The sequence below is a fragment of the Cetorhinus maximus genome, chromosome 7, assembly GCF_964194155.1.
Source record: "Cetorhinus maximus chromosome 7, sCetMax3.hap1.1, whole genome shotgun sequence".
Lineage (NCBI taxonomy): Eukaryota > Metazoa > Chordata > Chondrichthyes > Lamniformes > Cetorhinidae > Cetorhinus > Cetorhinus maximus.
In genome coordinates this window covers 8,371,251-8,394,462 of record NC_135885.1, presented here as the reverse complement: position 1 = coordinate 8,394,462, position 23,212 = coordinate 8,371,251, and the positions used below count along the sequence as shown (strand labels likewise).

General features: G+C 44.4%; 1 protein-coding gene across 1 annotated transcript in view; it reads right to left on the bottom strand.

The window, feature by feature from the left end:
• The window catches only part of myo7aa (myosin VIIAa), a 198,058-nt gene that overhangs the window by 112,175 nt on the left and 62,671 nt on the right, over positions 1-23,212 (bottom strand). Inside the window, exons 7-14 of the mRNA XM_078545043.1 lie at positions 21,806-21,919; positions 20,290-20,443; positions 18,391-18,467; positions 16,454-16,573; positions 12,706-12,848; positions 10,113-10,323; positions 8,990-9,125; positions 6,256-6,362 (exon numbers count right to left, since the gene is read on the bottom strand). Coding sequence (XP_078401169.1) covers positions 6,256-6,362; positions 8,990-9,125; positions 10,113-10,323; positions 12,706-12,848; positions 16,454-16,573; positions 18,391-18,467; positions 20,290-20,443; positions 21,806-21,919 — 1,062 coding nt within the window. The remainder of the gene's footprint in view (positions 1-6,255; positions 6,363-8,989; positions 9,126-10,112; positions 10,324-12,705; positions 12,849-16,453; positions 16,574-18,390; positions 18,468-20,289; positions 20,444-21,805; positions 21,920-23,212) is intronic.

The window sequence follows — 23,212 nt, the reverse complement described above, 5'->3', positions numbered from 1 at the left end:
CACTAGAGCTACCTTGCTTGTCCTGCTCTCCAGTCTTAATTAGCACATTCTTTTAGATAATATCACCACCTTCTACACCTCTTTGTTCTTTTGTCTGTGACATCTTTTGGTTATCTCCTCCTATCACTGCTTGCTTGTCCCTACAACCACCCCACCCCTCACCCTTAAACCAGCTTATACTTCACCCCTTTCCTATTTCTACTTAGTTCTGTTGAAGGGTCATGAGGACTCGAAACGTCAACTTTGCTCTTCGCTGATGCTGCCAGACCTGCTGAGTTTTTCCAGGTATTTCTGTTTTTGTCCCCGCCGCCCAGTTTCCAGTCAGGAAACACAGCCAGTGTAAGAAGGCAGCCTCCTTATAGCACAGCAGGAGGGGTGGGGGTCTTGTTGGGGTAAGCACGGTAGATTGCTTTTAAACATACATTCCCCCACCCCAATCAACCGAAATGAAAAGCAGACACAGCCTGTGGGGAGGGGGGCTTCCCCTTCACAAAGGTGGTCTCGGCAGCTATGGTCCGTTTTCACTTACATGAATTTTAAAAGCACTGCGAGGAAGCCTCCCCCCTGTGAAGCGCCCTTGCTTTCTCTTACCAGCGAATGCAGCTCTTTCACTGCTGGAGGGCTTCTTATTGACCCTCTCGTGATTGAGGCGATTGATGAACAACCGGTCCCTAGAAATACTGGACGCTAACCAGGTCCTGGGAGATAGGCAGCGTTCCTGGTCGGGTAGCAGAGTTCTTCCAATGGAGGAAAGACAGGGGAGAGCTCCCTAACTCCTCAGATCCAGAGCAGAAAGCTGCTGCCACGAGCAATAGCGATCATCAATATCTGCGCCATCTCCCTGCTCACCCTGCGGGGTCAGTAAGCCGCTCTTCACCTGTCACGGGTTGGAAGCTTTTCCCTGTCTACTTAGCTGATGCACCATACCCGAATTGTTGCTTCTTAATTATTTACCTTAGAATCACTTATGAGTTCTCAGCCGCCTATTTTGGGTATTCTGCAACTCCCAAACCTGAAAACGTACGTATGGGGAAAGCACAGGGGAGTAGTACCAATTAGACAGCCCTTTCAAAGGGATAGCAGAGAGCACGGGCCAAATGACCTCCTTTCATGCTCTCAGATTGTATACACAGCGTCTACACTTCCAAAGGGAACTCGACAAAGTCCCAACTGGATGACTTTTAGTTTAGCGCAGACAGGTGAGGATTCAGGAGAGCCCTTGAAAGCAGGGAAGAAATAGTGTGAAGGAAACTTGTAGCAGGGGTAATGTAGCAGTGGGGGTGCTGAGTGTCCAGTGATAGGCACTGGGACCACAAACAAGTCTAGTTTGGATCAATGGTTTGGATCTGAATTTCAGTGCAATTGGCCAAATTTATAGTTGATACCAAACTAGGCAGGGTAGTGTGTTCTGGAATTCAAAGGCAGTTGGAAGAATGTGCACAGAGTAACGCCACATTAAATTTGGTGCATATACACGCTCCTAGGAGGGCAAAATGATTTCCATGAATGACAGTGAAATGGCCAAATGTGAAGTGGGAATAGACCAAAGGGTCTTGGTAAACTCAATGCACAAGCATTAGAGCAGCAATCAACAAAGCCAGTGGAAGGTTTCTACTTGGCAGGTTTGTGCTGTGTTGGCTATGCTCAAAACTGTATAGTGTTCTGGTCAGGCCACATCTAGGAGTTTACAGTTCTGCTCACCAACACATTCAAGCTGGAGGTGGACAAGACTGACGCTAGAGGAAATGAGTTATAGACCGCAAACAGCTACAGCCTCAAGCCTTGCATTACAAGAATCACAGTGCAGAAGAGCCCCTTCGGCCCATCGAGTCTGCACCGACACGTGAGAAACACCTGACCTACCGTACCTAATCCCATTTACCAGCACTTGGCCCATAGCCTTGAATGTTATGACATGCCAAGGGCTCATCCAGGAACTTTTTAAAGGATGTGAGGCAACCTGCCTCCACCACCCTCCCAGGCAGTGCATTCCAGACCGTCACCACCTTCTGGATAAAAAAGTTTTTCCTCACATCCCCCCTAAACCTCCTGCTCCTCACTTTGAACTTATGCCCCTTCGTGACTGACCCTTCAACTAAGAGGAACAGCTGCTCCCTATCCACCCTGTCCATGCCCCTCATAATCTTGTACACCTCGATCAGGTCGCCCCTCAGTCTTCTCTGCTCCAACGAAAACAACCCAAGTCTATCCAACCTCTCTTCATAATTTAAATGTTTCATCCCAGGCAACATCCTGGTGAATCTCCTCTGCGCCCCCTCCAGTGCAATCACATCCTTCCTATAATGTGACAAAACCGGGAGAAACTGTTTTCCACTGGCAGGAGGGTTGATAATAAGGGGATACAGATTTAAGATAATTGGCAGAAGAGTCAAGGGGGAGAAAAAAAAGGTGGAAAATGGTTTGCTTTAAACCCAGTGAGTTTCGATGATCTGGAACATACTGCCCAAAGGGATGGAGGAAGCAGTTTCAAGACAATTTTCCAAATGGAAATTGTATATATAGTTAAAAGCTGGAAATTTGTAAGACTGTGAGGAAGGGGCATTTGGAGTGGGACCTAAGTCCATAGCCCTTTGAAAGAGATGTTGCAGGCACTGTCGCTGGGTCAAAATCCTGGAACTCCCTCCCTAACAGCACTGTGGGTGTACCTACACCACATGGACTGCAGCAGTTCAAGAAGGCAGCTCACCACTACCTTCTCAAGGGCAACTAGGGATGAGCAATAAATGTTGGCCTAACCAGCGAAGCCCACATACCGGGAACAAATGTTTTAAAAAGCCTCCTTCTGTGCCATACCATTCTATGAGCACTGACACAGGGCTGCTAGTGGAGTGAAGCAGGAATAAAGTACAGTTCCAAAACAAACAGTTGAACGCACTCCAGCTTGGTCAGTTTGGCTCAGCTTCCTTAAGAGCTATTAGATGGCTCACCTTTAACCCTTGGACAAAAGCAAAATACTGCAGATGCTGGAAACCTTAAATAAAAACTGAAATACTGCAAATAGTTGGTGCACACATTTCACCATGAGGCTTTTTGACTTTTAATCTTTACTGCCTTCCAACCTATCACAGACCTCCCCTTCCTATCTTTTCCCCACCACCTTTTCACTGGCTTTAGCCCCGTTACTTCTCTAACTTTTACCAGTTCTGATGAAAAGGTCATCGACCTGGAACGTTATTCTCTGTTTCTTTCTCCACCGATTCTCCCAGAGCTGCTGAATATTTACAGTATTTTCTTTTTATTTCAACCTCTGTGCCTAGCTTAAACCTGGACTGACAGAGAGAGTGATAACTGGTTGCACTTTTCAGGAGACCCTTCAAACTAGCATTGCAAACAAATTATAGCTGCGTTTAACATCAACGAGAAATCCAACTGTCACAGCCACCTTGGAAATTTGTTTTAAAAAAATAGTCTTTCATAAGATATGAGCATCACTGGCAAGGCCAGCATTTGTTCACCATCCCCAGTTGCCTTTAGGACGGTGGTGGTGAGCTACCTTCTTGAATCACTGCAGTCCATGTGGTGTAGGTACTCCCACAGTGCTGTTAGGGAGGGAGTTCCAGGATTTTGACCCAGTGACAGTGAAGGAACGGTGATATATTTCCAAGTCAGGATGGTGTGCGACTTGGAGGGGAAATTGCAGTGTTCCCATGTATCTGCTCCCCTTGTCCTCCTAGGTGGTAGAGGTTGTGGGTTTGAAAGATGCTGTTGGAGGAGTCTTGGCGAGTTGCAGCAGTGCGTCTTTTAGATGGTACACACTGCTGCCGTTGCATCGGTCGTGGAGGGACTGAATGTTTAAGGTGGTGGATGGGGTGCCAATCAAATGCGCTGCTTTGTCCTGGACAATGTCAACTTTGAGTGCTGTTGGAGCCACACTCATCCAGCCAAGTATTCCACCACACTCCTGACTTGTGCCTTGTAGATGGTACACAGACTTTGGGGAGTCAGGAGGTGAGTTACTTGCTGCAGAATTCCCAGTCTCTGATCTGCTCTTGTAGGCAGTGCATTAAAGGTGGCTGGTGCGGTTCACTTTCAGTCAATGATAACCCTGAGGATGTTGATGGTGGGGGATTCAGTGATGGCAATGCTGTTGAATATCAAGGGGAGATAGTTAGATTGTCTCTTGTTGGAGATGATCATTGCCTGGCTTCTGTGTGGTGCTAATGTTAGTTGCCCAAGCCTGAATATTGTCCAGGTCTTGCTGCATATGGACAGGGACTGCTTCAGTATCCAAGAAGTCACAAATGGTGCTGAACATTGTGCAATCATCAGCGAACATCCCCATTTTCTGAGGCTGAGGTTTAGCCATGGTCAGAATGAGCAACAGAGGCTGCTCGATGGGCCATATGGTGTACTCCTACTTCTATTTGTCATGTTCTTCTGGAGGGCCCAGAGCGAGAAAAATATGTTTGGATCAGTTTTTTCCCTCCATCCAGGTCCCCTTCAACAGCACCTTTGGGCCTCAAAGCAATCGGCATTCTTCCAGGCAATTTCCACCCCTTCTTCCTCTTCTTACCTTAACAAATAAATCCCAGGGTTTTTATGCTGTCTCCAGTGTCAGTGGCAGGACAAACTCCACCCGAGGACCTGGAACCTCTTCTAGCACATCATAAGCAATGTTGAGATATTCAACTGAGCTCACCATTCTCTTCCACAGGCTGGGTCACTGTATATATGCAAGGCTGAGTTGGACAGATTTCTAATTGACAAGGGAGCCAAGGGCAATGTGGAGCAAGCAGGAAAGTGGCATCAAGGCCACAATCAGATCAGGCATGATCCTATTGAATAGCAGAGCACAGTCAAGGGGCCGAATGGCCTACTCCTGCTCCTATTTCTTGTGATCTTATTGCATAATGGATAGGACCATGGGGTACAGTGGTTATGTTGCAGGGCCAACAGGGGTTAACGTTGCTGGGCTAGCAATTCAGAAATCAAAGTTCAAATAAGACCTTAAGACATAGGAGCAGAAATTAGGCCATTCAGCCCATCGAGTCTGCTCCGCCATTCAATCATAGCTGATCAGTTTCTCAACCCCATTCTCCCGCCTTCTCCCCGTAACCTTTGATCCCCTTACCAATTAAGAACCTATCTATCTCGGTCTTAAATGCACTCAATGACCTGGCCTCCACAGCCTTCTGTGGCAATGAATTCCATAGATTCACCACTCTCTGGCTAAAGAAGTTTCTCCTCATCTCTGTTCTAAAAGGTCTTCCCTTTACTCTGAGGCTGTGCCCTCGGGTCCTAGTCTCTCCTACTAATGGAAACATCTTCCCCACGTCCACTCTATCCAGGCCTTTCAGTATTCTGTAAGTTTCAGTCAGATCCCCCTCATCCTTCTAAACTCCATCGAGTATAGACCCAGAGTCCTCAAATGTTCCTCATACGTTAAGCCTTTCATTCCTGGGATTGTTCTCCTGAACCTCCTCTGGACCCTCTCCAGGGCCAGAACATCCTTCCTGAGATACAGGGCCCAAAATTGCTCACAATATTCTAAATGTGGTCTGACCAGAGCCTTACAAAGCCTCAGCAGCACATCCCTGCTTTTATATTCTAGTCCTCTCGAAATAAATGCCAACATTGCATTTGCCTTCCTAACTACCGACTCAACCTGCAAGTTAACCTTAAGAGAATCCTGGACTAGGACTCCCAAGTCCCTTTGCACTCCAGATTTCTGAATTCTCTCCCCATTTAGAAAATAGTCTATGCCTCTATTCTTCCTACCAAAGTGCATGACCTCACACTTCCCAACGTTGTATTCCATCTGCCACTTCTTTGCCCATTCTCCTAACCTGTCCAAATCCTTCTGCAGCCTCCTCAATACTACCTGTCCCTCCACCTATCTTTGTATAATCTGCATGGCAGATCCCACATGGCAGTTGGGGAATTTAACTAAAGTTGAATGAAATGAAAATCACTGTCGTCCCAAAGGACCATAGGCTGCTCTTTCAGGGGGAGAGATGACTGGTGGTGAGTTTAATCTGAGGGTCACCACACCTCAGGCGAGAGGTGAGGTTGAGAAGGCAGGGCCTTCATGGATGACCTCAATCCAGGTCCCATGAATGAATGAGAGGGGAAAAAAAAATCATTGAACTATCAGGTGCATGCATCTCTTCTCTTAAGATTGTTAGAAAAGCAACAGGTTGAATGGAGTTGAGAATATTGGGAGACCAGCTCTAACTATCACAGATCAATGCACTAAAAGAAAAGCACCTCCCTTATCAAAAATATGCTAGTTACCATGGCTACATCAGCCTGAAAGATCTGTTTGATGAACTTATTCTTGGAGGAGTGGACCAGTTGAATGATGTCTCCGTGAAGCGTGTCCCGATTTTTCTCCAAAAAACCTGACAAAGAAAAAAACAAACACACAGCTCATGAGGATTTGGAGAGCAATGTCTAGTGACAGGACCATTCTGACCATTATGGTAAATTGAATTTAATGTGGCTGGTTACAAAGCAGCCTCTGGTTTTTGTATACCCCTTTGAATATTAATTGGTTATTTATGGGGGACTATACATCAGATTACAGTGCTTGGTCTGGTGCATCGGGACTAGAAGTCTTTTAACTAGGTGGATGGTGGCATCGTGGTAATCTCACTGGATTTTTAATCCAGGGTCCCAGGTTCATGCTTGGGGGGTTGGTGGTGTGAGTTCAAATCCCACTACAGCGGCTGATGGAATTTAAATTCGACTGATAAATCTGGAATATAAAGCTAGTTTCAGTTATTTCTGTAAAAACCCATCTGGTTCACTAGTACCCTTTAGGGAAGGAAATCTGACCCCCTTACCTGGTCTGATCTACATGCGCTGTGGGTCTGGTGTCAATGTGGTTGCCCTCTTAACTGCTCTCTGAAATAGTCTAGCAAAACACTCAGTGCAAGGGCAATCAGGGCTGGGCAAAAAGTGCCAGCAACAACCACATCTCACCAAACAAAGGAAAAAAAGGCCTCTTTATATAAAAAAATTGAAGACAAAATCACCATGGCTGAAGTATGAGCTCACTGAAGCTCATGTTCAACTCCTTTTCATCATCAGTCATGGGTACGATTACAGGTACCTTATGGGTGGCATTTCCTGAACCAGGAAAAATGCCAAACATTTCAAAATCCTAGACTTAACAGCAAACGAGGTCTTGAGGCACAGTGGTAGCACCCCTACTCCTGGGACAGAAGCTCCAGGTTCAAGTCCCACTAGGCCTTGATGGCCATGGTTCATAACCTGGCCGCGTTATGAACCGTGGCTAAACAGGTTGATTATCAGCCTGTAAATCCTTCCAATACGCCTGATGAGTGGGAATGTTTCCTGGTCAGCCATACTGCAGAAGGCAACTACAAACCATTGCAATACTTGAAGGCTCAACCAAACTAACTCCTGGGATGGAAGGGCTTTCCTACGAGGGAAGATTAAATAGACTGGGTCTTTATTCTCTTGAATTTAGGAGAATGTGAGCTGATCTCATTCAAACATACAAAATTCTTACAGGGCTGGACAGGGTAGATGCAAGAAGTATTTCCCCTGACTGGGGGTCTAGAACCAGGCCTTTTTATTTCTGTTGGACTGTGGACTAAAATTACAATGGCTGCAGTTTGAAGGACATGTCTACTGGAACAGTGTGAGGGATATATACAATGTTGCTGTCCTGGATCAGAGTGTGCCATGAAAGACAGGATGGTGCCGAGGAGGAGTCTGGTCTAATGGGGAACTGCCTGGCAGCAATGTTTTAATTGACTCCTGACCAGGTGACCAGGATTTGTATGAGAGCAATGCAGCAGAATAGCTCCTAGCCCGAGAGGAAAAAGACCTAAAACCTCTCGTGTGTGTCAGATTCCAGTAATTCTACAGTAATAGCTAGCTGGCTTTTTCTCCTCATATTTCTATATTCTGCTCTCTCTCTGAAAATCCCTGTCAAGAGGCAAAGGGGAAAATCATCATTAGAGATATTGAAAGGCAAGTGCTCAAACCAATGAACTAAAGACTGAAAGTTCTGGGAGACCACCTCATGTACTCAACAAAGAACTGAAAGGAATTTGGAAGACATTGATCCAAATCAACCCACCCAATCCTATACTCCGGAATTGGTACTATTGAACTGTTTAATCAAACATTAAAATCCATGTTTTTGTGTGTCTTATATGTGTCTGTATAGGGATTTAAGGGGTAGAGTCTAGGTTATAGAGTTAGAAATTAGCAGTTCATATTTCTTTCTTTTGCCACTGATTAAAGACAATTTATTCAATAAATAGTTATTTACTTATCAAGTTTACAAACCTGATGCTTGTATTTGGTTAGCCTAAATTAAACAATTAGATGGGTTGATCAAACTTTTTCCCCATTTGTTGCGGCTCAGAGAGCAGTGGGGCTTGATATTGCAGTGCGCTATCCCCAGTGAGTTGTGACACAGGGGACACAGTCTCAGAATAAAGGGCAGGCAATTTCGGACTGAGATGAGGAGGAATTTCTTCACTCAGAGGGCGATGAATCTTTGGAATTCCCTACCCCAGAGGGCTGTGGAGGCTCAGTCATTGAGTATGTTTGAGACGGAGGTTGATAGATTTCTAGATATTAGAAACATCAAGGGATACGGGGATAGTGCAGAAAAATGGTGAAGTAGATGATCAGCCATGATCTCATTGAATGATGGAGCGGGCTCAAAGGGTTGAATGGCCTACTCCTGCTCCTATTTCTTATGTTCAAAGTGCCAGCACAGGTGTAATGGGCAAGGTGGCCTCTTTCTGCACTGTTTGATTCTAACAGTAGAATGTTAAAAGGAACAACTTTTAACATTCTAAATAGCTTTCTTCTTCTAATTACACATTGCAAAATGAATTTCCCCTGCCCCAAAAGTTAAACCTGAGAAGCCATTGAGAATGAGATGTGATGTACAACACTTATGGGGCTAAAAGGTAAGAGATTAAACTGTGCCGACAATGGTTGCAATGTGTAGCCCATTATGTTTAACATGGCAACCTACCTTTAGTTTCATAGTAGACTATGCCAGCAAAATGGCTGATGCCAAACTGGGTTTCATAGTTGTTCTTCGGAGGGATATAGTAGGTGTTCAGCTTGTGCTGGGAATTCAATTTATTCAGCATTGTTGTGTCTGTGCCCTGTACGGAGATATTTTCAGAAAGAATTTGTTTCAAGAGAAATAGAATACCCCTTCAGAATGCCATATCACTCTATAAACACAGTTTCACACTTCCCCAGTTTTGGGTTTTAATTTCAAGTGATGTTGCAGCAAATACAATTTAATAATCTGACTCTCTCAAAAGGTATAATCTGCTTCCAAGGGTGGAGCTTGTACAACACAGGAAGGCCCAAGGTCTGGGCCATGTTTGGTGATCTTATTCAGGGCTTCTGTAGGAGTACAATAATTGGCTTCATGTAACTGGGCTGGGAGCACTGGGAATATAGCCAGAGTTCTCACTCCTGATCAGTCTTCGCAGAAAAGGGACACACGCCTGCTGAATACGAGGTTGGAGTTAGCTGCGACTGCCTAGAATTATATAAATTACAGGCCCGTTATGGCCATCATGCCAGGACTTATGTCACACATGAGCACACTCGCACTCTATTTATCTAACTTCCTCGAAAATGCATCTATGCTAAATCACCTCAGCTATTCCATGTGGTAGCTACATCCCTATTCTCACCATTCTTTGGGTAAAGAAGCTTCTCTTAGTGTCTCCCACGTTCAAATATCTTGCCAACCCACATCTCCCAGGTTCCTATGAAGAATGGCCATATGGAGGAGGTGGCCAGAGACAACCTTAATCACAGCTTTCTTCCACAGACAGATATTAAAAGAGGTACAACCCACATGAAGAATTTTAAGTCCACAGTCTTTGAGTTTTGGATCATTAGTTTTTGGGACTATACCTCAGTAAGACCTTGTTGATAGGGAGGCGTTTAGAGGAGGAAGGTGGCAGTGGCAGAATCCCCAAGATGTTCTTTGAATTTATGAAGTGATCCACAGGGATCAAGATGATGGGATTGGGGAAATACTCAATGCTGACACATCTTTGCCCTAACCTCAGCTTCTATCTACCCGCTTCCATTTGCTTGCAAACACATCAGCACAGCTACTCTCATACCTTAGGGAATTTGCTCTCTTCATCGATGAGGGAAATGATGTTCATGGGTTTGAGCGCAATCATGTCAAGAGCATCCTGGTTGTCGGTGAACTCAATGTGCTGCCAGTTGATGTTCTCCAGGTTGTATTCCTCTTGCTCCAGCTTGAAGACATGACGCACAAAAAACTGCTGCAGGTTTTCATTGGCGAAGTTTATACAGAGCTGCTCAAAGCTACAGTGAAGCAGGAGGAGGAGAAGATTAAACCAGTTCACAAATGAATGCAATGTGTGTCTATCCTCACAATCACATTTCTGACTTGGAAAGGTTGGCCAATTTTTTTTCTTTTTTAAGACATCCATTTTTGGGATGTGGGCATTGTTGGCAAGGCTAGTACTTATCTGCCCAGAGAAGATGGTGCTGAGTCATTTGCTAGGTCACTTCAGAGGACAGTTATGATTTAACCACAATGGTGTAGGGTTGGAGTCACATAAAAGCCCAGACTCAGCAAGGTCTTTCCCGAAAGACATTAATGAAGACAACCCAGCAGCTTCCTGAAGACTTGAACTGGAATTCAAATTCTCAAATTGCTATTGATGTTGGAAAGTGAAGGGTTACCAGAGCTCATAGTGCTAAAGTTGTTTTTCTCTCTGGATGTGTTATCAGTGTGTACAGGACAATTTTACATAAGGGACACATCCTAATAAGCTGCTGTATAAACGAATCTGCTGTAACTGGAAATTTTCAAAAGACTCCTGCGCATTGCAGGATCTCCCCTGCATGTTTGTAATAAAGACCTTCTTACTTCAGCTTACTGTAGACCCCTACTGGCTTTTGTCCCAAAACATTGTGATGGAACTTGTGCTCTCATTTTCTGGATCACTAGTCCAGTCTACTAAATGCACTGCAGCAACTCGCCAAGCCTCCTTCGACAGCACCATCCAAATCCACGACCTCTACCGCTTAGAAGGACAAGGGCAGTAGATACATGGGAACACTACCACCTGCAAGTTCCCCTTTAAGCCATGCCCCATCCTGACTTGGAAATATATCGCCGTTCCTTCATCATCACCGGGGAAAAAATCCTGGAATTCCCTCCCTAACAGCACTGAGTGTGTTACTACACTACGCAGACTGCAGTGGTTCAAGAAGGCAGCTCACCACCACCTTCGCAAGGGCAATAAATGCTGGCCTAGCCAGCGATGGCCACATCCCATGAAGGAATTTAAAAAAAACGCACTTACCTCCAAATCACAAGGTCATGGATTCAAGAATATAACCTAGACAGGGAGTGCTGCACTGGTGAAGGTGCGAGAGGAGATGTTAAGCCAACTTATCTGCCCTCACATATGGGTATAAACAATCCCGCAGCATTCTTTACACAGAAGAGCAAGAATGCTCTTCAAATGGCCAGGTTAATAATAATAGACTCAGGGTCAAGGCTAGAATGCACACTTTCAAAACATTAAGTGCATAATGTCAAAATTAAGAACTACCAGAGTTACTCTGCCCTGATAGTATGCCTTGGTTCCAAAGTGGAATATTCACTGCCACGCCAGTGATATTTACATCCTCCCTGTATTAATCAGCTCGCTACTTCACTGGGGCACCTGTAACTGAGTCACAAGAAGTTAGTAAGCAGGTAAAGCAAGGCAGGGTAGGTATAGCAGGTATAGAAGGCTATCCTTTATTATGAGAGGAATTGAATATGAAAGTAAGGATGTTATGCTTCAGTTATACTGGGCATTGGTGAGGCCACTTCTCAAATAGTGTGCACAGTTTTGGTCTCCTTATTTAAGGAAGGATGTAAATGCGTTGGAAGCAGTTCAAAGGAGGTTTACTAGATTGATACCTGGAACGAGTGGGTTGTCTTATGAGGAGAAGGTTAGACTGACTGAGCTCGTTTCCACTGGAGTTTAGAAGAGTGAGGGGTAACTTGATTGGAGTATAAAAGATCCTGAACAATATTGACAAGGTGGATGTGGAAGGGATATTTCCTCTTGTGGGTGAGTCCAGAGCTAGGGGGCACTGTTTCAAAATTAGGGGTCACCCTTTTAGGGCAGAGATAAGCAGAAATTGTTTCTCAGAGGGTTGTGCGACTTTGGAACTCTGCCTCCAAAGGTGGTGGAGGCGGGGTCATTGAATATTTTTAAGGTAAAGGTAGATAGATTCTTGTTAGGCAAGGGAATCGAAGGTTATCAGGTGTAGATGGGAATGTGGAATTCTGATCTTATTGAATGGCGCAGCAGACTTGAAGGGCTGAATGGCCTGCTTCTGCTCCTATTTCATATGTTTGTATGCTTTCAAACCTGATGAGACAGCTAGGGTTTTGTTAGGTAAGTATATGAAGGCATTATGGAGCAACGATGGGAAAATGAAGTTGAGGTGCAGACCAACCATAATCTAACTGAATTGCGGAACAGGTTCAAGGGGCTGAATGGCTTCCTTCTGTTCCTAATGTTGCAAGCAAACTAAACCTAATTACCCACTACAAACCAATATCCTACAAAGCAAACCATGAACATCTCGCACTCAATGCGCTGAAAGGGGCAGCTCCTCAAAGTCAACGACGCACGAAGGAAAGTGCAGGACCACATTAGATGCAGCTCATCTTACCTATTAATGTGGAAGTTTTCGAACCCAAAAATATCCAGTAAGCCGATTGACCTGCGCCACACCTTGGGCTCACGAGACGGAGGTTTGTAAATAGCTGCGTTGATCTTCTCCACAATCCACACAAACAGCCTCCCATAGATTCCCTTGATGGTGTGCGTAAAGTGGAAGGAGAGGGAGAAAAACACAGGGTCTAGATCAGATTAGGGCAAGATATGGCCATGTCTCTGCACTCAGAATAATTCGGATTTCCCCCCACCCCCCGCTTTCACCCCAACATCTCTATCCCACCCTCCCAAAATCTCTTCTGTTGATTCCAAGGATCTCTACAAAAATTGCAGCACTGCTTCAACCAGAGGCTCAGAGACAACCACCAGGAGGCAGGTTGATTCCACGACCTCTCTGATCCAGAAGGTTACTGGGTATTTGCCCTCGACTTTGGTTACAATTTGATTTTCAAGTCTGGCTTCCCAAAATGCGGCTAATTGCTCGATTATAGGACCCTCTTGAGGGCGATCATGAGCAAGTGAGTTCATGTTGGTGATGGCAGTAATCTAAAAGTATTATTCGCAATGCTCATCAGATGCCAAAGCCAGGTCACTTGCACAGGGCCATTATAGTACCAAATAGGAGACAAATGGGGGTTCAATTCTGAAGAGGTTTCCACTGATTATCCGCTGTAGCCTTGTCAGAAAATCCAGAGAAACGTCATTTCTCTATAGATCTTCCCAAGGTACAGCAGGCAATTCAGGATATCCCCATGGATATCCCCAAGACTCCTGGGCTGTTAGGCTAGTACTTTATAAACAAAAAGGGATCAAGTGATTCAGAGATCTAGCGTAATGCTTTGGGGACCTGGATTCAAATCCCCCATGGTAGATGATGGAATTTGAATCTAATAATTAAAAGTCTAATGATGACCATGAAACCATTGTTGATTGTTGTTTATTTTTAGGGAAGGAAATCTGCCATCCTTACCTGGTCTGGCCTACATGTGACCCCAGACCCACAGCAATGCGGTAACTCTTAACTGCCCCTCTGAAATCACCTTCTCAAGGGGCAATTAAGAATGAGCAATAAATTCTGGCCTAGCCAGCGACGCCCACATCCCATGAATGAATTTTTTAAAATGAGTTCCGATCAAAGATTCCTGAAATGTTAACTGTTTCTCTCTCCACAGCTGCCACTGGACCTGCTGAGTATTTCCAGCATTTTCTGTTTTGATTTTGGTTTTCCAGCATCTGCAGTATTTTATTCCACTAGACTTTCCACCAATAAACAACTCATTATCCGGGTGCTAGATATTTGAATACACATTTAAAAGCAAATGTTAAAGCATTGAGCTATCTTGCTATTGTTCCTCCTATAACCCACCTCCAATTCCCTTGTTTAAGCTTATTTTGTATATAAACATTCTTTTCAGCCCCTTCCAACCCTTAGATCAAGTGGGATTTCTCCAAAAGTCCTGTGTCTGCAACAAATGTACAAAGGTCAGGCCTAGTATCAATTCTTCTGTTTCCTATCTAACATGCTTCTATACATGGAGGTTGGATAGAATTCCTTGAGCAGGATACGTGCGTGCGTGCATGTGTGTGCGCTCTATCAGAAACTGTGCCCCTTAAGAAATTAGATAAAAACAAAATACTGCAGATGCTGGAAATCTGAAGCTAAAACAAAAATAGCTGGAAAAACTCAGCAGGTCTGACAGCATCTGCGGAGAAGAACACAGTTAACATTTCGAGTCCGTATGACTCTTCATCAGAAGATGTTCTGATCAGGAGTCATTCGGACTCGAAACGTTAACTGTGTTCCTCTCCGCAGATGCTGTCAGACCTGCTGAGTTTTTCCAGCTATTTGTGTTTTTGTGCCCCTTAAGAACTTACTGTTTGAAGCTGCAGGAATGACCAAACGTTTTAAAAACAGGCAATCCAGCTTGGATGGGGCATATAATTGGTCATTAAGTATAGAAGAGGTTTGCATGGGATAAGGACAAATAGTGGGGGGGGGAGGGGGGCATCAAAGAATTGGTGTAATTTGACCTTTCTTTCACAGTGCCAGCACAGAGAAGATGGGCCAAGTGGCCTCCCTTCTGTGCTGTCATTTTTGAGTATCTTGCCTATTTTTCTGCTTCAGTATATTATTTTGTTTAAATAAATAGGAACAGCAGTTTTCACCTGTAGGCGATCGCATTTAGTGAGAGGGTAGGTGACCTGATATGAGAGGAAAACCAGCTGGGCATCCTGTGGCAATTATAATGAGTAAATAATCACAGTGGTTGGTTGATGTGGGGCTGCAATTGTTATAACTTGGCATGCTAATTCAAACAAGGCAGAGAATAAACAATGCAGGTTTCTGTTCATAGGAAATGCAATCTAATTGTCAAAATGACTATTTTAGATATTAATGCAAACGAAGGTATTTAAAGAAGCCCAAACTATAATATGGCTGTAAAGGAAGAACTGGGTGCTAGATATTTGAATACACATTTAAAAACAAATGTTAAAGCATTGAGCTCTGCTCTTGCTATTGTTCCTCCTATAGCCCACCACCAATTCCCTTGTTTAAGCTTATTTTGTATATAAACATCCTTTTCAGCCCCTTCCAACCCTTAGCTCCCACTTATTCATGGCAGAGATGTGAATTTAAAGAAAAGCAGATAAGAAGTTGTTTATTGGTGGAAAGTCTAGTGGAATAAAATACTGCAGATGCTGGAAAACCAAAATCTAAACAGAAAGTGCTGGAAATACTCAGCAGGTCCGGCGGCAGCTGTGGAGGGAGGAACAGTTAACATTTCAGGGATCTTTGATCCGAACTCATTTTAAAAAATTCATTCATGGGATGTGGGCGTTGCTGGCTAGGCCAGAATTTATTGCTCATCCTCACTTGCCCTCGGAGGTGGTGATTTCAGAGGGCAGTTAAGAATCAACCACGTTGCTGTGGATCTGGAGTCACATGTAGGCCAGACCAGATAAGGACGGCAGATTTCCTTCCTTAAAAATAAACAACAATCAACAATGGTGTCATGGTCATCATTAGGCTTTTAATTATTAGATTCAAATTCCACCATCTGCCATGGAGCATTACACTAGATCTCTAAATCACTAGTCCTGTGACAGTACCACTACATCACCGCCTGTCCTGCTGTGTATTTCTAGAATTTTCCGTTCTTAATTTCAATTTTCCAGTCTGTCAAAAGCCCAAGTTTTGTGACCGACATTGCTGCATTTATGGTGTGCTGAGGGTAACGAACTGTGTCAAAGCCACATCAGAACATCGAGGGGCTCTCCTGACCAACGCAGCCCCATGTTGTCCTGACACCAACTGCACTGAAAATGGTTAAAGCAGCCATGCCTTCGTGGAAAGATTAAAACTTAAGCGTTTGTCAAAGCTGACAAATAATTTGTGGGGGGAGGGGGATCGCCAAAGAGTTGGCCACTCTTTCAAAGCGCCAGTACAGAAAAGATGGGCCAAGTGGCCTCCCTTCTGTGCTGTTATTTTTGAGTACCTTCCCTATTTTACTGCTTCAGTATATTATTTTGTTTAAATAAATATGAACAGCAGTTTTCGCCTGTAGACGATGGCGTTTAGCGAGAGGGTAGGTGACCTGATAGGACAGGAAAACCAGCTGGGCATCCTGTGTGAATTTCTGGTTTGCTTCTCATTCCCCTCTTCAGATTAAAAAAAAAACCCTCCAAAAAGCACTAATTGCAGAGAGAAAAGCTCTGAGATTAACACAGCAAGGAACTCCCACCTTCACAAAGGCATCTCGAACGTCCAGAGCTTGGTCCATGTTAAGAGGGGTGGAGACAGTCTCCCCTCGTGTTATAATGGTTCGGCTGGTGAGGCAGTTCTGCAGGTCCAAACAGTCAACCTGAAGGAAGGAACAAGGTAATCCAGAGATTTAAAAGGGACTTAAATGGACTTAATTTGTTTTATTGTTGACCTCAAAAGCATAAACGAGACTCCAACTGTCCAAAACAATGGCTCTTGGTGGTGAAAGGCTAGCACTGGTACACCCTTCAACTGAGGATGAGGGTGGGGGAGAATGATTCCTAAATTAGATAAATGCAAGTGTAATTATAAATAGTTTTCAGCCATGGCTCAGTTGGGAGAACAGTCACCTCAGAGTCAGAAGGGTTGAGGGTTCGAATCCCATTCCACAGGTAATAGGCCAAACATCTAGACGGACACTCCCAGGGCAGTACTGAGGGACTGCTGTGCTGTCAGAAGAGCCATCTTTTGAAGGAGGCAGTAAACGGAGGCCTGCCTGCCCTCTCAGGTGGGAATAAAAGATCCTGAGGCACAATCCAAGAGGAAAGCTGGGTTCTCCGCAGTGCCCTGGCCAATACTTATCCTTCAAATCACCATCAGTAAAAATATTATTGGCCACTTTCACATTGGGAGCTTGCTGTGCACAAATAGGCTGCTGCACTTCCTAAGGGGGGTGGGGGTGGGGGGGGGGGGGGGGAGGGGGAGATTTGGATTTAAAAAAAATATATATGCACAGTGCCTTTCACAACATTAGAATGTCCCAAAGCCCTTTACTAGCAATGGATTAATTTTGAAGTGTTGCAGCAGCAGAAATGCAGCAGCAGCTCACTTGTACACAGCAAGCTCCCACAAAACAGCAATGTCATAATGCCCAGATAACCTGTTTTTTGATGATGTGGTTTGATCCTATGAGTAGCCAGATTTTAAAAATCAGTGTGAAAAATGACAAAAAGAAAAACTACACTGAACCATTTAATTATTTCATCAGTCAGTTTCATTGTACATTAAATATTAGTTGATTCGAAAATAAAGTTTGGAAACTGGTGACCGAGCACTCGAGAAAAGAAGCCGATTTGTAGAGTCTTCCTGAACCAGGGTAATTGGCAAACCCTTGAACTGAGGACATGGTCAGAGCTGTGGCTTCTGGCCATATTCAGGCAAACTGAATCTTGAACTAGGGTTTAAAACAACCAGTTAAAACGCAAGCACACAGTCACATCACATTATAGGGAAGATGAGATTGCACTAGAGAGAGTGCAGAGGATGTTGCCTGGGCTGGAGAGTTTTAGTTATGAGGAGAGACTGGATAGTCTCTGGGGTTATTTTCCCTGGAGCAGAGGAGATTGAGAGGGGACATGACTGAGGTGTATAAAATTATGAGGGGCATAGATAGGGGAGACAGGAAGGAACTTTTCCCCTTGGCGGAGGGATCAATAACCAGGGGTCATAGATTTAAGTTAAGGGGCAGGAGGTTTAGAGGGGATGTGAGGAAGAAGTTTTTCACTCAGAGGGTGGTGGGAATCTGGAACTCACTGCCTGAAAGGGTGGTAGAGGCAGAAGCCCTCATAACATTTAAGAAGTATTTGGATGTGCACTTGCGATGCCATGGCATACAAGGCTATGGGCCTAGTGCTGGAAAATGGGATTAGAAGAGTTAGGTACTTATTTGGCCAGCGCAGACTCGATGGGCCGAAGGGCCTTTTTCTGTGCTGTAGACCTCTATGACTCTATGACTTGCATTCAAAATTCTCCCATCTTTCTGTAGTGGTTTGAACAATCCTGCCCGGAATGTGTTGATATTACTAATGGAAGCAAGAAGAATTTAGATATTTGGTATCAGTATGAAGCCATGTGGGTCTTATTGGTCACTGGACACAGACACACTGATATTGTGGTAAAGTGGTTAAACATATTCACCTCAAGGAGAACAGCAGCAGTCGTCAGTTGTGTGGAGTAGACGACCTCACATGAATCCAGGTTGTCATACACTCGAGCTGAAGGATCAGCAGGATAAACAAAAGCAAATTATCTCAATTGCAATTTGAATAAAACAGCTATTATCCCTGCTCATTATACTGGAGGCAAAACATTGGGATCCCTGCTGCATTTTAATTATAAGGTGCCAGCAGTAGCAGCTTGAATTACACTGACAATATTATGCACATATACAAATGTACACACAAGTGCTTCTAGTGACATGAGGGCCATCTGAAGGAGATAACCAACTAGCCCCTCCCATGTCACCAGCCACTTTTTCTAAACAGCAAGAACACCCAGATCTCAGGGTTGGGAGGGGAACCAGACACAGGTCAGGAGTGTGATGGAACACTCTCCACTTGCCTGGATGAGTGCAGCTCCAACAACACTCAAGAAGCTCAACAGCATCCAGGACAAAGCAGCCCACTTGATTAGCACCCCATCCACCACCTTCAACATTCACTCCCTCCACACCACTGACGCACAGTGTGTACCATCTACATGATGCACTGCAGGAATTCACCAAGGCTCCTTCCAAACTCACAACCTCTACCACCTACGGGAACACCACCATCCGGAAGTTCCCCTCCAAGCCACACGCCATCCTGAATTGGAAATATATCGCCGTTCCTTCACTGTCACTGGGTCAAAATCCTGGTATTCCCTTTCTAACAGCACTGTGGACTGCAGCAGCTCAAGAAGGCAGCTCACCACCACCTCCTGAAGGGCAATTAGCGATGGGCAATAAATGCTGGCCCTGCAAATGATGCTCACATCTCATGAAAGAATTTTAAAAAAGTCTCATCTCAGTTGTCTGCCTGAGCTTGGGGGAGTGGGAGAGGGAAAGCGTTCATCTCCAAATGTGACAGTAACAGGAAATTAGACTCTTGGGCAATGGATGAGCTAAGCCTGGACTTGTCTGTGGTACCTCCACAAATGTCTCATAAGCAAGTCAGTGTCAATGTTTAAATTTAAAATGTTTGCTTTTACTTGTACTTTGCAAGTCCCTAAGATGCCTTAATGTGTCACCTGTTAGCTGTGGCTCAGTGGGTAACACATCACACTTGAGTCAGCAGGTTATGGGTTCAAGTTCCACACCAGAAACTTGGGCACCAGAAAAAGGGTGCCACTCGCATCCCAGTGATGAGAGAGTGCCGCTTTGCTGAAGGTGTCATCCTTCGAATGAGACATTATTGCCCCATCTCCCCATCAGCTGGACTTAGCAATATTGCAAAGAGGGAGTTCTCACCAATACTCATGTCTTAACCAATAACTAAAAAAAAAAACAGGTCATTTGGTCTTTATCATGTTGTTGTATGTGGGAGCTTGTTGTGCGCAAAATGGCTGCTGCCTTTTCGACATTACGACAGCGAGCACACATCAGAAGTACTTCATTGGCCATCAAGTATTTTAGAAAGTCCCAAGGTTACGAAAAGTGCTGCAGAAATGCAAGAGCTTCCTTCAAAGTGCTTTGTAGCCAAGATTGTTCACTTATCTAGGCAATTACAGCAACGTCCCATAAATGGTACAAGGGGCAAGGGTCAGTTAGCCTGTCTTAAATGTTGCTCGAGGGAAGAATGTTGGCCAGGAACATAGGACAACTCCCTACACTTCTTCAAAAAGATCCATGGCATCTTCCATCCCCACATGAACTGACTGACACAACCTTTATCTAATCACCCATTGGAAAGATGGCACTTCCATCGATACAGCCCTCCCTCATTAATACACGGAGAACATGATGCAACAATTGGCCGCTTGAGGTACAAGATGCCCCCACCATTAATCTTGTATTTCTAGCTTTCCCTCCATTACAAAGCAGGTCATCTCCAGACTTACGTTCATAAGCCAGGTTGCCCATGTGTAGAATTGCAGCCATCAGTTTGGAGATCTCCCAGTTCTCAGTGTCAGTGAACATGAGGACCTTCATGGCGGAGCGAATGTTGGCGTACTCCTTGTTGTCATCACGGCCGTCGCAGAAGGTGCACCGCCCCTGGAATAAACGATGCAATGTGGTACCAGCTACAGAGAGACATGGGTGTACGGGGTACACATGGGACAGTGAATAAAGTCAGGGGCCCTCGTGTACCAATGCAAAAAAAAGAGGGCTACGTCAGTGTAGTGGAAATCTGTGACATCTTTCCCGAAAAAGGTGTCAAAGACCTGTTGTGAGTGGCGAGGGGGTGAGGTGAAGAAGCGAAGAGATATTCAGTGTTTATAGAACCCGTTGGGTAGATGGAGATACAGGTCAGACCTGCTTTAATTTAATGCGGGCACAGGCTTGAGAAGCTAAATAGCCTCCTCCAAGAAATTGGTCTGGGTTTTCATGGAGTTGTCGAGGCTCCAAAATGGCGGACAGGACTCTGAGCCAGAAGTCCCACTCCTGGCTCGACCAACCTATTTTCAGCCATAGGGGAATGGGGCCGGGGTGCGATTCACACAGGGGGTAAAACATGAAGTCAGCAGGGACATCTGAACTAGCGCAGAATTCAAACAGACTTTTTCCACTGCAGCACGGGGCTTAAAAATTCATAGCTCTCACACTGCAGGTTAAGGGTGCTTGTAAATGCTCTTGAAGGGCAGATAAGGTCCGTAAAACTGTCAAGCTATGAAGTTCTTTAAATAGCCAGCTCCTTTAAAATAGGCAACCTGTGTCCGTGAGCTGAAAAAAAAATCTGTTCTAGCAGTTACAATAGCTGTTTTTTGATATTACCCCAAGGACTATCGTTATGTCATTATTAATACTTGGCTGCTTTCTATACCTATCATTATCTCAGTAAAGGGTCCTAAGTCCACAGTTTGATTAACGGCTCAAAAAGTTTATTAAAGGGTTATCTGTTTTGATTATAAAACCAAACAGACTTATATTCATAAGAAATTAAGTACTTGAGGGATTTAGTTGTTTTGAATGGGCTTTCCTGAATGGAAGTGCATACTATAATTGCAACAGATGGACAGACATAAAAAGATCTCATGGCACAATTTCAAAGAGCAGAAGAGTTACCATTAACATCCTGACTTGATTTTCATCCTTCAAGCAACTTCAGTGAAGCAGATTATCTGGGTCATTATCATGTTACTGCTTGTGAGGTCTTGCTGTGCACAAATTGGCAGCTGCGCTTCCTACATTACAACAGTGACTATACTTCATTGGCTGCAAAATTGTTTTGGGCTCTCTTTAGGTTGTCAGAGGCACTATATAGATGCAACTTTTTCTGCAAAGCCATAAATCACCTTCATTGCTTACTCCTGCTCCCTCTCAAGATCGATGCACGTAATGTGTTCACAGTTCTCAACTCATCACCAACTTCCTCTCCCACCCCACCACAATCCAATCAGTCCTTTGGGGTCTCACCATAGTTAAGTAGGTGTAATCTGTAGCTTTCCCCAGGCCCAGTGCCTTCTTCTGGTCGAGACTCATTCCCATCAACATACAGTAGAAGATGTGATAGTTCCTCTCCCCATCAGCCTGCAGCAACAAGAAAAAAAGAGGGAAAAAACACAACCAGAGAAGGATGCAAGATTAATGGAACGGTAGGTCAACTTGCAGATATTCACTTGAGTTCAGATCCTTTAACTGAATATTAATTCACTTTATGGCCCATTGACAAAAACAAAAGCCAAATTTATACATTTCTGCTCATCTCCCATACTAATGCCCAGAGTTTTGCTACCAAGGTGCACAACTCGGGTCCGACCCCAGGTTCTTTCCACGTTCCTAAATTTCCCGGCTCGGCAGATCCATCTCAATACATAGCGGGCCCCATTTCATGCGATTTTTGGCTCTGGGGAGGCGAGGGTATGACTGAGCCAGGCCTGCTGCCTCCAGAGGCAGTCTGGAGGTGGCCATGGAGGCAGGTGAGTGCCGAGGTGGCCTGGATAGTAGGCCTGCCTCGGTTATAATGAGACTTCAGCCTAGTTTTATAAAAGGCTGTTAGACCCTCGAGCCCTTATCACCCCACCCAACGTGCCCATTCCATGCCACCTCACCCATACCCCCCCCTCATGTCACCTTCACAGCCACTCACCATCTACTATTGGGCAGAGTTCAGGAGCCATGTGGAGATGAAAAAAGTATTTTTATAAAAATCTAAGAGTTCTCACTCATACACATTTGACACAGAAAAATAACTTCATTCATGAAACCCAGAGGTTTTAAATCTCCACTAGTAGTCAGTCTGTTAAAAAGAACAGACCTCTATTCAATAACCACATCACAGGCAGCTAATCCTTTAATACTCTCTTACAACTGTCAAAATGTGACCTCAGCTGCCTAAGAGTTTTTGAAATTCAGCCAAGCATTCATAGCAGGCCCAGCTGTATTAAAAGCCCTTGTCAAATGTCAACAATGAAGTCATTGTCAGGTGGTCATAGTTCTGGATTATCTCAGCTGCTATGGTTAGAATTTGTCATAGCTGTCAAAATTTGAGCAGGGCTTTCAGAGCAGATTGTTGAATGTGGATTGGCCTGAAGCTCCAAATAAGTTGGAAGCTCTGAATAAAAAGATTTTTTTTTCAGTTTGTAGTTGCAGATCATCAACTAGGCAGGGAAAAGCCTCAAGGAAGAGCTGCGTAATTGTAATAACAGTGAATTAACATAGCCTGGTGCAGGTATGCACTTTATTGAATGCCCTCTTCACTTGTTTTTAAGTGTTTTAGACAGGTTCTGTATACCACACTACATTTAATGTCTGACGTGCTGGATATAAGGCTTATAATATAGACATAATATAATTATGAAGAGGTTGCAAGCTGCAGGATTG